General features: G+C 32.1%; 1 protein-coding gene and 1 long non-coding RNA gene across 2 annotated transcripts; both read right to left on the minus strand.

The window, feature by feature from the left end:
* Nucleotides 1–728: 728 nt before the first annotated feature.
* On the minus strand, nucleotides 729–9,129 carry LOC107011467 (lecithin-cholesterol acyltransferase-like 4). Its single transcript, XM_015210982.2, has 11 exons — nucleotides 8,695–9,129; nucleotides 8,424–8,515; nucleotides 5,774–5,892; nucleotides 5,286–5,421; nucleotides 5,081–5,132; nucleotides 3,738–3,838; nucleotides 3,007–3,189; nucleotides 2,610–2,767; nucleotides 2,443–2,497; nucleotides 2,270–2,323; nucleotides 729–1,304 (listed from the first exon to the last, which is right to left on the minus strand). Exons 1-11 carry the CDS (start codon nucleotides 8,933–8,935, stop codon nucleotides 897–899), a joined length of 1,599 nt encoding a protein of 532 aa, XP_015066468.1. The 5' UTR covers nucleotides 8,936–9,129; the 3' UTR covers nucleotides 729–896.
* Nucleotides 9,130–12,498: 3,369 nt separating this feature from the next.
* Nucleotides 12,499–15,739, minus strand: LOC107009110. The gene is made up of 2 exons (XR_001455359.2): nucleotides 15,221–15,739; nucleotides 12,499–12,782 (listed from the first exon to the last, which is right to left on the minus strand). It is a non-coding gene; the product is annotated as an uncharacterized LOC107009110 (long non-coding RNA).
* Between the last annotated feature and the right edge of the window lie 6 nt (nucleotides 15,740–15,745).

Raw genomic sequence — 15,745 nt, forward strand, 5'->3', positions numbered from 1 at the left:
GTCTCTTTTTATTTATTTAGTTTAACATTCATGTTTCTTGCTTGTTGTTATTGTACAACGTACTTTCTATTGTTGTGTTATTATTATTGATAATTTACTATGGCCTGTTGCTTTGTATACATTAACCTATCATGTTGTATTTTAATATCTTCGTTGGAATATTGAATTTGTGTGATAGTTATTTTTACTTTATGCACTTTTAGTCAATTTTATAATTAAAGATGTAATATTTTTACTAGGAAGATTTATGTAGTTTCTACCGAAACAATGATAAATTTTACGATACAAAATTTATATGAAGTATCTTGGGATAAACGTGCAACGCACGTTCCTAAATCTAGTACATAAAAATGAGGGGAGGTAGTTTTTACCTTTTAATAAAAAAAAATAATTATGTTTTTATCAAAATTTTCAAAATACAACTGTTCCAAATGCAAATACCAATCACTTTCTGATTGGTGTAACAACACTAGTTTAATTGATTTAAAACACTACTTTAGAATCTTTGCAACCTTCTCAGAGAGTTGCAAACAAGTCTTTGGTAGTGGTAGTCTTCATTGAAGACTCCATTTCGCGCCTTACAGCCACAAGTGTTTGCTCGTTTCACCTGGCTTATTCTCGATACTCATTCGTTCTATTTCATTTTCACATGGAGTTTTGAACTCCTTCGTTGTTGATTTTTGCTGCGTGAAAACACATTTGACAAAGACATATAAAGTAACAAGTGATGAACAAGAAATCAAATTTCTTATTTGATTGATCCACATCACATACTTGATAATGTTAATATGCATATATATATATACATACATACAATTACTTTCTATATACAGAAGAAATCAGGAGGAATAGACAGATGGATATAAGGCCCCTTTGACCATATGGTAATATAAGTTTCAAGCCCTTGCAGAGACAGACATGGCATTCAACTCCACATGTTGCTTACCTTCACTTTTAGGGTGGACAATAACAGTCGCATGGGCTTCTTCCCACGTAGTATTGTCATCTCCAACATGAGAGACAGACATAGAACCCACCTTTGTCTTTCCATTCTCTTTGCCATCCTGGCTTTCTGAAACAATTTCCCACTCCTCTCTGAGAGAAGTTACATCCAAACCTTTCTCATGGTGCCTTTCGATGTCAAATGAAGTGGGTAGGATAACGTAATCGTTGATTGGATTGTAATAAGGATCATGATCTGCTCGCAACCAGTGCTTGATCACTCTAAACACGTGGCGGTCACAGACGATTCCTCTGTGATCCCCAGGGACTCCAACCCTAGCTTCTGCTTTAAGCCCATCAGCCTGCCAGAAAGTATCGTACATTGAACCATCATATTTCTTGAGAAAGATAGCACATCAAACCATATAACTTTTAACATTTTTCTGGATCAGATAGCTATAGAAGTAGAGTAAACAATCACTAATTACATCAGTGTGCAGGGTAATTTAGCAGAAAAATCCAACGGTGGCCACAGTTTCAAATTTAAATATATTTTTTTTAGTTACTTCCATTTTTTTGTCCTTTTCACAGGAACATTGTGCTGGCAGCCCTTAAACAGCACTGGCTCAAACTTCTGAGGCACCAAAGAAATCACCAAGAATCCACATCTTCTTGGTAAGCACCTCACTATCTGAACACTTTTTTTTTACATTACCAGAAATTAAAAGCAAACCAAACCCTGGTCCCTGAAGGTACTTGGTTTTCAGCAGAGCATTTATTCAAAATGAATGTTGGTGAGATTCCAACATCTAAAAGCAGGAAATGAAAAGATACAAGAGAAAACAACACAAGACAGATCTAAAGATGAACAACTTTAAAGATGTAACTGCGCATATAACTAAAGCCAAGATCTTGTGCAAATTAACATCTTTAATAGTAAGAGCAATTTAGAGAGGCAAGAATGATAAAGATAAAGAAATGTTTGTACTGCAAATTAACCCTAAACACAACATGTTAAGAATAAACGGAAGGACCTAGGCTAATGAATCTGCTATAACCAAGTATGTGCTTTAGGCTTTCCTTCTCTTCCATTCTCCCCCTGCTACATCCCAAGTTCAAGCAAAATATATAACACTAGTCAAGAAATGAAGCGTGATGCCTTTAAACTTAAAAGCAACACATACCGCACTCTATGATACATTCGTTCCAATTTGGCAAGCAAAAGAGAACATACAAAATGGTCTAAAGTATTATTAAAGATCTCTCTAGATGTAACTAAAACAAGATTCATATCACGATCACATGAGGCAAAATGTAGAGCATATACCTTTGCAGATTCTGTTGGAACTGTACCATCTCCATCAACCGATATGTAGTTAGACTGCGAATATGCATAAAAATGATGGTCAGAGAGACCAGTGGTAAAGACAAGGAAGAAATGAAAATACATAATTCAGAATCCAGTCAGACCCAGTCCAAAGTCAAATAAAACAATGTTACCTGGACAAATGGTAATTGTTGAAAATCAGAAATGGGTGCATTCTGACTTCCATAACTGCAAAGAAGCCAATTCAGTTACCAGATTCTCATGAATTAGAACTATAAACAGTATCCATCTTCAGACAAGTAAAAAATTGATATCCAAATATTTAAGAAAGAAATAGTACCAGACACTATGAGGCGTCTCATAATTGGTCCCATAGATGTTGTAGAACTTAACTTTATCAGGAACCTTTGCATGGCACAATATCTCTCGGGTCTTATTAGCCCATTTCAAGAGTTCCAGATTGAACGGCAGAGAAATTTTTACTCCATTATAAGTAACCTGCAAAGACGGATAAATGAATTTTATAGTTGACGTTCAACTTCCAAAGAGATGAAACAACAAAAATAATGTGTATGGTTCAAGGTCAATATACAGACAGCTCAAGATAGGGGAAAAAGGAAATGCATTTTACTTCAATGAAAAGTCTATGACCTATCCAGAAGCCATACAATGAGGAGACCTCATGAAAACCAGCTTTTCAGTATAAATTGTGACATTCTATTCCATGGCCAGCTCACCTTGTTGTTTGCAAGAGCCAACTCATACACTGATACAGCTTCCAGTGGAGAGTAAGACTCGAGTACAACGGAGGACTCTCCATTACTGTTAGATTTTTCCTTCCAAATTTCTAGAACTGGTGCATGTTCCCAGTGGAAATCAGGACACCCCATTAATTCATATATTGACGGACACTCGATCAACTGCAAGACCAAATATCAGATGTAATTGATCTATCAAAGAAAGTAATTTTTGCTGACAAAATTACAAACGAACAAGCCTCCTGTCCATATTGCTAGACAAATTCCCTATAATGGATGCTTTAATATGTAACTGAAGTCTAACCAATAAATAGATATCAAAGAAACTATCCAAGAAAAAGACAAATGGCACACTTATAACCAGAATGGAGAACATATTATCAACAAAAGACCCCTATGAATGTATGAGTAACACTGTGGGTTAATCAAATAAGAAACATAGAGCCTCCAAAAATATGCAAAACCGTGCCACTTCCTATCACTAATTACTGTTTTAGATTGACCAACATATACAATAATCTAGACACAAATTTCAACAAGATAGCAGAAACAAAGAAGAAAAAATGACTATGCACAAATGACACAGAACTAAGCACTGTCTAACAAAATAGTGCAAGAAATCTAGATAACAAAGTATGCAAATGGAAGGAGGGAAGAGAAAAAAGGGAGAATAGATCATAGTGCAATTCAAGTGGAGTTGAAACACAAACCAGTTGATGCATACTCCATTTGGATATGAAAAACCTCTCTTCCCATCCATGCACAAATGATGTTCCGTTCAATAATGAAGAGGTAATATATCCAGGAGCACCTGTAACATGATCAACCACATAGACGGATCGCATCAATCAGAATATCAAATTAAAATTCCAAAAGAACACCACAAACCATGTCGGCACCACTAATTGATCTTAGCTTAATGTCAGAGAGAAGGACAAAACAAGGGACAGAGGAATAAAGTTGCAATAATTTGGAATGTAAGAATTTAACAAATAAAATCACGGATATTAATTCCAAAACTATAGCCTACAAGATTAGATATTATCCCTTGCAGATCCAAGGTTCTACACCAAATCGATAACATCATAATTATACAAAATGTAGATTCTCCTACAATCAGTATCCTGAAAAGCTACCATTCTAAAGGGTGAGTAAGGGTAAAAGTAAAGAAACAGTAGAAACATTCTGAGACAGATCAAAATTAGATATTTAAGCTCAATTTGAAATCATAGTACCATACAACCTGTGCTTTCTGTACAATACTGTCTAGATATTCATGGAACACATAATTAACTCTATTAGACTGTTTGCCTCAACTGTTCATAGACGTTCATGGAAAACATAATTAAGTCTATTAGACTGTTTGCCTCCAAATGTTTAAATATCAAAAGCAAGATCTGTTACATATAATATCCTTTTCTTCAATTCTCTTTTGGTTTAATTTCGATTATGTTCAAAATTAAGCCTATAGGTATGCTTTCGAGCTCTTAAGTACTGTAGTCTTGCCAATATGAATACCTTACTCAACGAGAATGACATATAAACTTACTAGAAGATTAAGCTACATCAAGCAGACGGGAATTAAGATAAGTCATTACTTGAGAATCGTTTACCAATCTCACCTATTTATCAAGAACTGTTTCAATGGCTGAGCCTTCAAAGCTTGAACTTATAGACTATTACCGGTTTACTAGACAGTATAGCGTTTGGCCTCAATATGCAAATATGATTACCTTTTCTTTTTGATAAGTAATACTGAAAAATATTATTACTTTTATGTCATTACATCATCGTTCTTTGCTAATCAATGTCGATAGGTCTTCTTCTCATTCTATAGACAGTTACACAACCATGCCATTCATACACAAAATTAGGCATATAGATTTACATAAATTTAAACTTGATCTTTTGTAAGCTAAAATTAAGATCTTTTTTTTTAAAGAAAAACTAAACTAGAAATTTAAAATCGAAAAATACTTCCTCCTTCCCATATTAGTGGAGACATCATTGGGATACCATGCAGCTTACTTGAAATGACAAAAGAGCTGCTTACCTTGGAATGGTGCAGCTATTGCAATCCAATTCTTCACATATTTTTCAAAAATCTGCAAATACAACATTCATTAAAAGATTAAAACTAAAATAAATATGTTAGGGCCAAAAAGAGTGGTCAGGGAAGTGAAGTAGGTCCAAGAAGAGTGGTTAGGAAGTGATGTATCAGGTCAGAAATACAAAAAGAAAGGGAGAGGAGGCTTTACATCACTGTGGAGAGCCATGAAACATTTAACCAGAAGACCACCCATAGAATGACTTATGATGTTTATCTTCTTGCCTCCTGACGCAGTATGTATGGATTCTAGCTTTTGAGCAAAACACTCCATTGTTTCCTGAAGCCTGGAGGGGGAAAAAAGGATAAAGCAAAATTTTCAGCATCAACACATGGCAACGTTTTCAACACAAAATATGAGTATGTAATAGCAATGTCTGAGTGAGTCGCCCACTAAATTTAGATAGTAAACAATATTAAGATATGATAATAGAGAAACACCACACTGAGAGTATGTGGTTATTAATCTCGCCCGCATACTGTTAAGCAAGAGACTAAATCTGTAAATGACATCTCTATTTCAATTCTTCAACGAGGATTAAGAAACACATAAAATTAGTGATACTCAAAAGCTCATCGTTAACAGGGGAAACATTTACTGGAAATCATTTCAATATCTATTGAATGACCATCAGCTACCTGTTGCTCTGCCGGAAATCATAGCCAAATCCAAATAGTGTTTTTCCTTCTTGGTAACCCCAGCTGAGCATCTCAACTATCATATCATGGTAATAATATACACAATCAGACCCAATAATCTGCAAAAGAGGACGAGGTGAAGAAATCAAATTTCTGATTTCATAAAAAAGTCATTACTATATTGACTTCAATATTTAGCACATACAACTGAATCATTATGAAAAAAATCAATTTGTTTTCAAACACAAATCCTTCACTCTCTCCCTTTGAGAATGAACTCTTCATTCTCTCTTGTACTCGAAGGTTCTAGCATTATAGCACGTTTTTCCGGCCCCCTAATCCATTGCAGCCCCCCGACCACTGATTTCCCCTATACATCAGAAGGATTTTAGACTTACCGCATTCTACCTCGTGTCACCCTTGATGGTAAGGAACTTTATAAAATGACTCCTCTTTGTGTAACTTATCTTTTCAATAAAACTAAAGAAACAACTCAGACTAATTTATTCAGTGAATTATCTATGCTGTTCACTGTGTGCATTTCTAGAAACCGTAACGTGTCCACTTATTTCCTTCAAATAGTTCATCATTAGCGGGTGAAAGAAACTTAATTGTCCTTGCTGTGTCTCTAATGAGAAAGAACTTCCTGGGAATCTCTTAGCCGAAAAGCAAGTCGAAGATCTACTACACCTGACCAATCCAATGCATAAAGTATTACCTTGAAATACATGTAGAAGTCAACAAGAATACTCCATTGTTCAAAATAATGTTACACACACAATGAAATGCTCAAACACAATTGGACGCTTCCCTCTCATTGGTAAATTCCTATTTCTTTAGCACTTAACACTGATTCAGTACATAAAACCCCAATCTGTAGTGATTTATGGGTCGTTTGGTAGAGTGTATAAAATAAAACTCAAGAGAGTGTATTAGTAATGCATGTGTTAGTTATACTTGTATTAATTATGCATAGACTAGTACTTGTGCATTGTTTGGTTTGGTGTATTGAAGTAATATGCATTGTATAAAAATATTTATTTCCAAAAGTATCCTTCACAATTATGGTGGGAAAGATGTAAAAGTACTTTTGAAGAGTAATTGGGTCTTTAACCCTATTAATGCATGTATTAAATCCTTTGCATTACTAATGCCTAGAAGTCCATGGTATTAGTATACACTCCTCAATAAACAATGGAGTGTATATATAATATTTTGTTTAGTCATGAACTGTTGAAGTGGTACACTAGGACAGGTTTATCTCCTAGATGTACTATGAAAGTTGACTTGAGAAAGGCTTATGATTCTATTGAGTGGGAATTCTTAGCAAAACTGGACTGGGTTTTCCTTTTAAGTTTGTGAACTGGGAAATGGAGTGCATATCTACAGTTTCATACTCACTAATCATCAATGGTGGTTTGCCACCATTATTCCAAGGAAGAAGGGATCAGACAAGGTGATCCAATGTCACCCTACTTATTTGTTCTAGCAATGGAGTATCTTTAGAGAGAGTTGAATAAGCTGAAGGAGATTCCTCAATTCAAATTTCACCCAAGATGTAAGCAGTTTGGAGTAATGCATATCTGCTTTGCAGATGATCTCTTGATGTTTTGCAAGGCTGATATTGATTCTATACAACTGATGCAAGATGCTTTTCAAAGATTTTCTGTAGTTTCTGGCTTACAGGCAAATACAGAGAAAAGTTCCATATATGTCACTGGAGTGAAACCAACCTGACTTGAAGCAAAAAATACTAGCTACTTTGGTCTATGTTGAAGGTGAGATGCCTTCCAAATATTTAGTGGTGCCTATATCCTCTAAGCGACTCACTGCAGCTCAACGTATGCCACTGGTAGAGAGGATAACTGAAAGAATAAGATGTTGGACAGCTAGATTACTCTCTTATGCAGGAAGGATCCAGTTATTGAAGTCAGTAGTGCTTGGGATGCAAACTTATTAGGCACAAATTTTGTATTGCCAAAAAGAATACTGAAATTAATTGAAGGGGTTTGCAGAACCTATCTATGGACAGGTTCAACTCTCTAAGTTCTAGGAAAGTACTGGTCTCATGGGAGAAACTTTGTCTTCCAAAATCAGCTGGGGGTCAAAATCTAATCAACCTGCAAGTTTGGAATAATGCTGCCATCCTGAAGCTGTTATGGGCAGTGCATGAGAAAAAGAATTGTCTTTGGATCAAATGGGTACATACACACTATATAAAGGGAAGGGAGGTGGAACACTGCCCTATCCAACAAATGCCACGTGGTGATAAGGAAGATCTTGGAGACTAGGAAGGTACTCAGGTCTATATTGAATCCAAATGAGTTAGGAGCAAAGTTGAAGGGAGTGGTGAAGACTAATAAATTCTCCATCCATCAAATGTACATAACACTAGCACCACAACATCCTAAAGTAATTTGGAAGAGCATGTAAAAGTGCACCAAACAGGGGACTACTAATACATATAATTAATGCATGTACTATTTTTGCTAATAATTCTGATTTATCATTGGCACAAATCTCAGCACTGCTCCAGTACGATTGTATACGTAGGTTCCGAGTGACAAACATTAACGACTCAGATAAATAACCTTCTACAACTTCAACACAATGACAACACATAGTTAGTATAATCTAAAAGGCAGCTAACCATGTCAGGATCCAAATTATCAATAGCATACAGTCCATATCTGTCCTCCGGGACCTCAATGCTTGTGTCAGGGTCTAAATTGGTAGTTTTACCTGTTTGATAACACCCAAAATGGAAAAAATGAGATCAAAAAATCAAAATACAATCTTTACCACCTAAAAGCAGCTTCTTCTTTCCCTATAATCTATCAAAATACAGACTTTAAGAGCACAACAACAAAAATTATCACTAACTACAAAAATAGCTAGCGAAAATCCTAAATTCAACTTACCAGTAGAAGGGTCAAAGCGACACCATAACTTATCACAAAACTCATGATCAGCACCAAGTATTCGGACCCAAACCCGTTCGGTCCGACCCGTTTTCTTATCAACAGCGTTGAGAATCGACCCGGCGACACCCGGAACTAACAGAACTGGATCAAGTGTCGGGTCAATGTACTCCTGAGGCTTCTTGATCAGCTTCAGCCACATCTCTATTGACTTAATCAGCTCCTCTATTAACATCGCCATTCCCCTAACGTCAAATTGCAGATTACAGAAATTGGAGAAGAAATTCAAGCAAAGGGTAAATTTAGAGTTCAATTCAATGAAATTGAATGAGAAATAGAGTGAATTTTAGGGTTTTTTTCTGGATAAGGCGGAGAAAGGCGGCGATCGTTGGCGGAGAAGAGCCGTGGAGTTGACGGAAAGTGAAGAGAATTTGTCCTCTTATCACATTTTTATCGTACGTTTCATGTCGAATGACCATTTTACCCTCAAAATAGATAAAATCATCAGAAAGAGTATTTACGATATTAAAAAATCGAATGGTTCAGAAAATATGTTTAGCGAAATAAACTAGAAAATAATTTCGTTTTAATCTGTAATTCAATGGAGGAAGATAAACCTCAAAGACATAAAAATATTTCTTCCGTTTCAATTTATATGAGTTAGTTTAATTTGTTATGAAATTTATCATCTAAAAGAGTAATTTTTTTGTGATTATATGTAAATTATTTTATTAAAGGTAAAACAAACATTTTAAAGTTAAATTGATAATACAAAATATAAAAATGTGTTATTTTTTTAAAATTGACTAAATTAAGTGAGTTATATAAATTGGACAGAGAAAGTATTAATTAATCTGATGAATATTCATTTGCTTAACTGAATTTTGATTTTTTGGATATTGATTTATATTATACGTGCTAAATTATTATGAGTATCACTAAAATATTGATTGTTGTCGATATGATTGTTAAGATTTTACGTACAAATAAAACATTGTAAATCACTTATAAGCAAGGGGACAAACCACATGAATCATACAAAAATAAATATTAATACCTTAATTTGCGACGATTAAAAATAAAAATATAAAACTAAATCTTAATATCAATTCAGAACAAAACATAAGTTCTATTCTAAAATTTAAAATCTTCCAATAAACATATGTTATTTATTGTGTTTCAACTATCACATTATTTGTTGACGTTATTGTTCTTTCTTAAGAACTTTACACTATTTTTCTTATTGATGGCTATATATGCTTCTTCATTGTTTCCATCCTTCTTATAGTTGAGTCTGATGCACTTGAGCTGAATTCGAGATAGTGATAAGGTCGCAATGATAGGCCATTTGAAACCATTTATACTTACAAAAAAAGTAGAGTACTTTATTTTGGAGGAATATGTTACATTTGTTGTTATATATGCTTCTTCATTGTTTTTGTTCTTCTTATACTTGAGTTTAATACACTTGAGCTGAGTTTGATGCACTAACTAGACTTTTTACTCGAATTGTGCCATTTAGCAGCAAGCATACCAATAATATACTTAGCTAAAATGGTTTATTTTATTTAAGTCTGAAAAGAGATTGATTACCAAGATCAATCACATTTTTATAACATAAGAGATCTCCATTGAAATCCTAATAAGGTGCCACAAAATGAGGGAACAGATCGATACATGCCTATTTGGATTTGTGCAATGACATAAAAAAATTTATCTCTTTAAATGACTAATTAGATGTAGAGCCGTCAATATGGGCTAGGCCTGTTGGGCCGGCCTGGCCTAATCCGGAATTTAATAGGGCTGGGCTACGGTTATTGGAGCCCATTTGAGAAAAGTTTTTCGTCCGCCCTGAATAAGTCTGCTGATTTGTGAGGCTTGAGAAATATCGGTAGGGCCGGCCCGTGGGCCAATAGAAATTAATTAAAAAATATAATATAATATTAAAATTTAAAATTAAAGAGAGTCCAAACTCAAAACAATTAGGTTAATATTTTTATTTAGATTTTTATACTTTTACTTGAAAAAAAAACTTAATAATATTATAAAGATAATTTTATTTTGATTAAAAAATAGTAACATTAACATCATGTAATATTATTTTGTTGATATTTATTATAATATTTTAAAATTATAATATATAATATAATTTAATAATTTTAAAAAAAATATAATTTTTTAAAAAGTGGGCTGGCCTGGCAAGCCTGTAGCCCACGTATTTGTGGGTTGGCCCGGCCATTTTCTGGCCCACACTAAAAATGAGCTAGCCAGGCCTGACCCGTAAAATATCGAAGTCTGTATGAATTAGTCCGAATGGGTGGACTAACCTATATTGACAGCTTTAATTAGATGCTTCTATTGGGAATACAATTCTGTTGGAAGTCAATGCAAATTTTAAACTTATGATTTTCATACCATATAGGAGTGTGTGTGTATATATATATTATCGAAATCGTACATTATCTTGATCAGTTTTTTTAATCTCTTTTCTCTAATTTTTTTATCAAGTTTCAAAACATTATATATGAAATGAATGTACGGTATATTATACTTGTAGAATTACAAAATATAGTGTTAAGTTTTTTCACAAAATAAACATTTTACTATGAATTATAGAAAGCTTTTATATTGGAATTCTTTAAGTAATTAAGGAAGTATTCTCTTGCTATGCACTAATAACAAAAAATGAGGGGAAATGCATGCAGTTCATAAGTCTAGAAACTTGAAATTATATTTAACTATTCATTTCAGCCATAAATTAAAGCAACTTCTTTTTAAAATGGAGAAATCATGAACTCTCTTTTGATTATATAGGTTTTGAAATTAAAACTTAAAATTTGAAAATTTAAATTTTTAATTGTGATTTTGAAACTTCAAATTATGTTTGTACATATATCTTTTTATTTTTTTGAAGTTCTGTAATTAAATGGACATGAAATATCTCCTGAACACAGATCTTAACTAGTATTTTGGAACCTTGATTTTTTTTGTGAATATATATATAATTTCATTATCTAATAAGGTTTTATGAGCAAATAAATATTTAAAAATTTGAAACAAAATCTATGACCAGACGTTAGCTTAATTTAAAGAAGTCCATAAATTCAACGGCAGCACAAGTCATTTTAATCCAAGATTGACAAATGTGTATAAGAGAGAGATTTAGAGTTACGTTCTTCACATTTCCTCTCTCTATATATCCTATTTAATTAGAGCTAATGTCTAATGACAATGACAAATGAAGAAATTACATACAATTTTCAATGGTTAAGTTTTTCTATTAGTAGAAAGAAAATTAAGCAAGATTCTTACTTATAGCTAGGGTTCAAAATTCAACATAGTGGATAAGATAATCAGAGACAATTGAAGAAATTACATACAATTTTTAGTGGTTAAGATTTCTATTAGTAGAAATTAAGCAAGATTTTAATTTAATTTAATTTATAGGCTTCAAAATTCAAACCTGGATAAGACGATTACTGACGAAATGCAACCACTACTGCGTATGAATTTTTAATTAGTTTCCTGCCTAGTGTATGGTATCTACAGTGGAGTCTGATAAAGTCTGGATTCATGTGGAAAAATCACAAATTAGGATAAAACATTATCTAATAAAGACATATCTGTACGTAAGGAGACTCAAATCTGAAACTTCTAATTAAGAATGAAGAATTATTTACTATTCCGCCATAACTAGTGATGGTTATATATCTATTGGCATTGGTTTCTCCAATTAAATGGTTTGGCAAATAATTAATGATTTGTTTTCGAGTAAATTAAACAAAATAACCCTTCGATCATTGATTTAACCGAAAATGACTTAACTATCACTTTATTACTAGATATAGCAACGTAATCACTTAATTTTTCTCCTTCGTCCTCATTTGTTTTCTCTATTGCCTTCCTCTATAATATATATCAAATACGTGAATCGATTTGAATGAATAATATATCAAAAGAATCGATACATGAAAAGAAGTTTATATCTAAAATTTAAATTGTTGATTATTGAAAGATCTGATCTGAGGTGGTGCCCATTGAAATCTATCATTCATGAAGAACTCTTTTTTTCATTGAAGAGCCTCGTACTGCAAACATGAATTGTTTTGAGTGAATTAATGAAAAATTCGAAACATTGAGATGAACTCATATCTAAAATTTAAGACTGTCTAAAAGAGATTTGAGCTGGTCGGAACTGAAATGATAACTTCAGCTCAAGAAGATGAGTTGCTACAATATATAAATATTACTCTATATAACAAAGTATGTGAATATATATACATGGGCATACATTGTATATACATTCTTTATACAATAAAAATACATGTCATATACATACGACCATTAAGCTAGAAAACAATCTTTTGCTGTGGGGTATATATATGTAAAAAGCTCGTTATTTTTCCCTTAATACTAAAGTGATTAATTATCACGTATAATTTAAGCCAACTCAAAGTCAAAAGGCAAAAAACCACAAACACGAATGAAGAAATAAACCTCTTCAATTTATAGACTCAAACTCGAGTCGAGACATATCTATATGTATTGTTTGAGGTGTTTAAATGAACATTTCTCAGTTAAGATGTTTAAATAAAATATTATATCAACTTTAGAGGACCATCAATGAAAAATCACGGGACATCGACATGCTAGTAACCATATTTATAAATAAAAGTTTACGTATACATATATATATATTTTTCATCTTACAAGTGAGATGATTATATATGTTAGAACAATTTTCACATATGCAAACACAAAATTTATACATTTGTATGTTACAGTTATAGTTTTGAATAATTGTGCTTTATAACAAACATAAATATGTATATTTCGCTATACATTTACAAAAAAAAATAATTGTATATAAATTGTTTCTGTTTCAGTAAACATATATATATAAAAGATCAATTGTATAATCTGTTGTATAAAACGAGAAAGAGAAAAGGCAAAAGAAAATTGGCCAGAGAAATATTTGTATTGTATAATTATAAATGTATAAGACGAAGATATATATCTTTGCATGTGTATATAAAATTTTCTCTCGCTTTATACAAACAGAAACACAATTTATACATTTCTTTTCTGTTTGTGTAAGCAAGAGAAGCGAGGGTGGCGAACGAGATTTGGGAGAGTGGCGTGCGAGACGGGAGAGAGGGAAACGAAAATATATGTATATATACAATTTTATCTCGATTTATACAAATAAAAAACGAGAGAGGCGAAGGAGAGAACGAGAGTGGCGAGCTAGATTCACCGGGAGAGACGAAATAGCAATAGTTTGCTATATGATACAATTAAATCAAACTATGATTATACCATTTGATTTGAATAAATAGTTTTCCATTGTATACAATTTTCTTGTATGTTTATATAATTCAAACTCAATAATAATATGCCAAAATGGTAACATGAAGAAATTAATTAAACAGTTGAACAAACACAAGAATGACAAGTTTACGTGGACATATTTATTCTTCAAATAGTTATTGTTAGGTGGTGATATATAAATAATAGCAAGCCACTAAATAATGGAAATCATATCAATGTTTTACCTACCACAAATGAATTTGTAATAGTTTTTTTTTAAAAAAAAAAATTAAGGTGCACCACTCACTAAACTTTTGTGAGGTAATTAATTAGGTATTACTATATTTTAATTTCCATATATATATATATATATATATATATAAAAAGTACAGTTGTCATCATGTAATTGAACATCATAACATAAAAATTACTAGCACAATATCACACCTTTCTCGTGTCTTGGGAATCTATTTTACATTTTAATTACTTGGCTCAATCGATACATTTTTTCATTTTTATTTGTCCAGTATTAGTATAACATACTTCTTAAATAAATAGAATAATGATTTATTATTTATCTTTTTAAATATAATAAATTTAGTGTATTGAAAAATTCATTATAAAAGACTATAGCTATTAATTAATAATCTTCATCTTTTAAACGGAATAAATAAAAATAAATATCTATTTTAATATAAGGAACAAATAAAAAGAAAATCACGCGAACAAACAATCACAATCCCACACCCACACAAGGTTCACTTAATGGATTAAAGTTCACAAAAAAAGTTAACTAGAACCCTAAGTAATTTAGTGCCTTATATATTTGGTGATTTCACATGCATAATTAAAGTTCAAATTCAAATTAAAAGTCACCAAAAATCATCATCAATTCATCCGAATTTAATATTTTCAAAATGCAACATAAATTTCTATAAATTAAAAAAATCCATTACAATTAAGATAAATAGTAAGTTTGAAGGAATAATAGATATTCGACATCTGAAGATTAAATTCATAAAATTTAAATCCTGAATCCATGAAATTTGAATTCTGAATTCACTTGGCCATTCATCATTATATGGTATATATTGTATTAGATGAAAATAAAAATATAATGTTACACTTTGAGAAGAGAAAAAAAAAAGAAGGGAAGAAGATAATCAACAGTAAAAGATAAAATTACATAAAATAAAAAGATTAGAGAAATAATTACCTGAGATAAATGAATGTGATTGAGAATTAAGTGAAAATTAGAAGCCCTTTTTTTTTTCCTTTGTGTGTATTGTTGGTGAGTGATTGAAGCTGCTAGATGACCTGATGGAACCAAAGCTATCTATCTATATTTTCTTCAAAGAAATAAAATCCTTACAAAATTTAATTTTCTTTTTTTTCAAATCCAAAAGAAGGAAACTAAAAACCTCAACTTTTTTTTAAAAAAAAATTCAAATTTAAATTCATTTCTTCTCTTTATAAGAAAATATAGATGAAAAATAATAGGATTGTGTTCTTACCAGATCATGCTGGCAGCTTTAACCTCTCAAAAAACCAACATACAGAAGCGGCACGGAGTCAGAATTTAAAGTTTATGCATTCTGAACTTGCGGACCGAAATAGATTCAAGAAATTAAAAAGCAAAAAAATGATAGAACAAATGGTATGACCTATTTGAGGAAGCATTTTAAGGTATATAAGAAAAGTGGGGCTTTTCTTTCTCTTTGTGGGGGTGGGGTTGGGGGTG

Source organism: Solanum pennellii, chromosome 2 (genome assembly GCF_001406875.1).
Source record: "Solanum pennellii chromosome 2, SPENNV200".
In the NCBI taxonomy this organism is placed as follows: domain Eukaryota; kingdom Viridiplantae; phylum Streptophyta; class Magnoliopsida; order Solanales; family Solanaceae; genus Solanum; species Solanum pennellii.

Excerpts from the sequence above, each read along its gene's own strand:
- LOC107011467 (XM_015210982.2), bottom strand. The coding sequence starts at position 8,935 with ATGGCGATGTTAATAGAGGAGCTGATTAAGTCAATAGAGATGTGGCTG. Across the intron at positions 5,893-8,423 it reads ATAATTTGGATCCTGACATG|ATTATTGGGTCTGATTGTGT; the intron begins GTTAGCTGCCTT and ends CCTCTTTTGCAG. Across the intron at positions 2,324-2,442 it reads AACAATTACCATTTGTCCAG|TCTAACTACATATCGGTTGA; the intron begins GTAACATTGTTT and ends GCATATTCGCAG.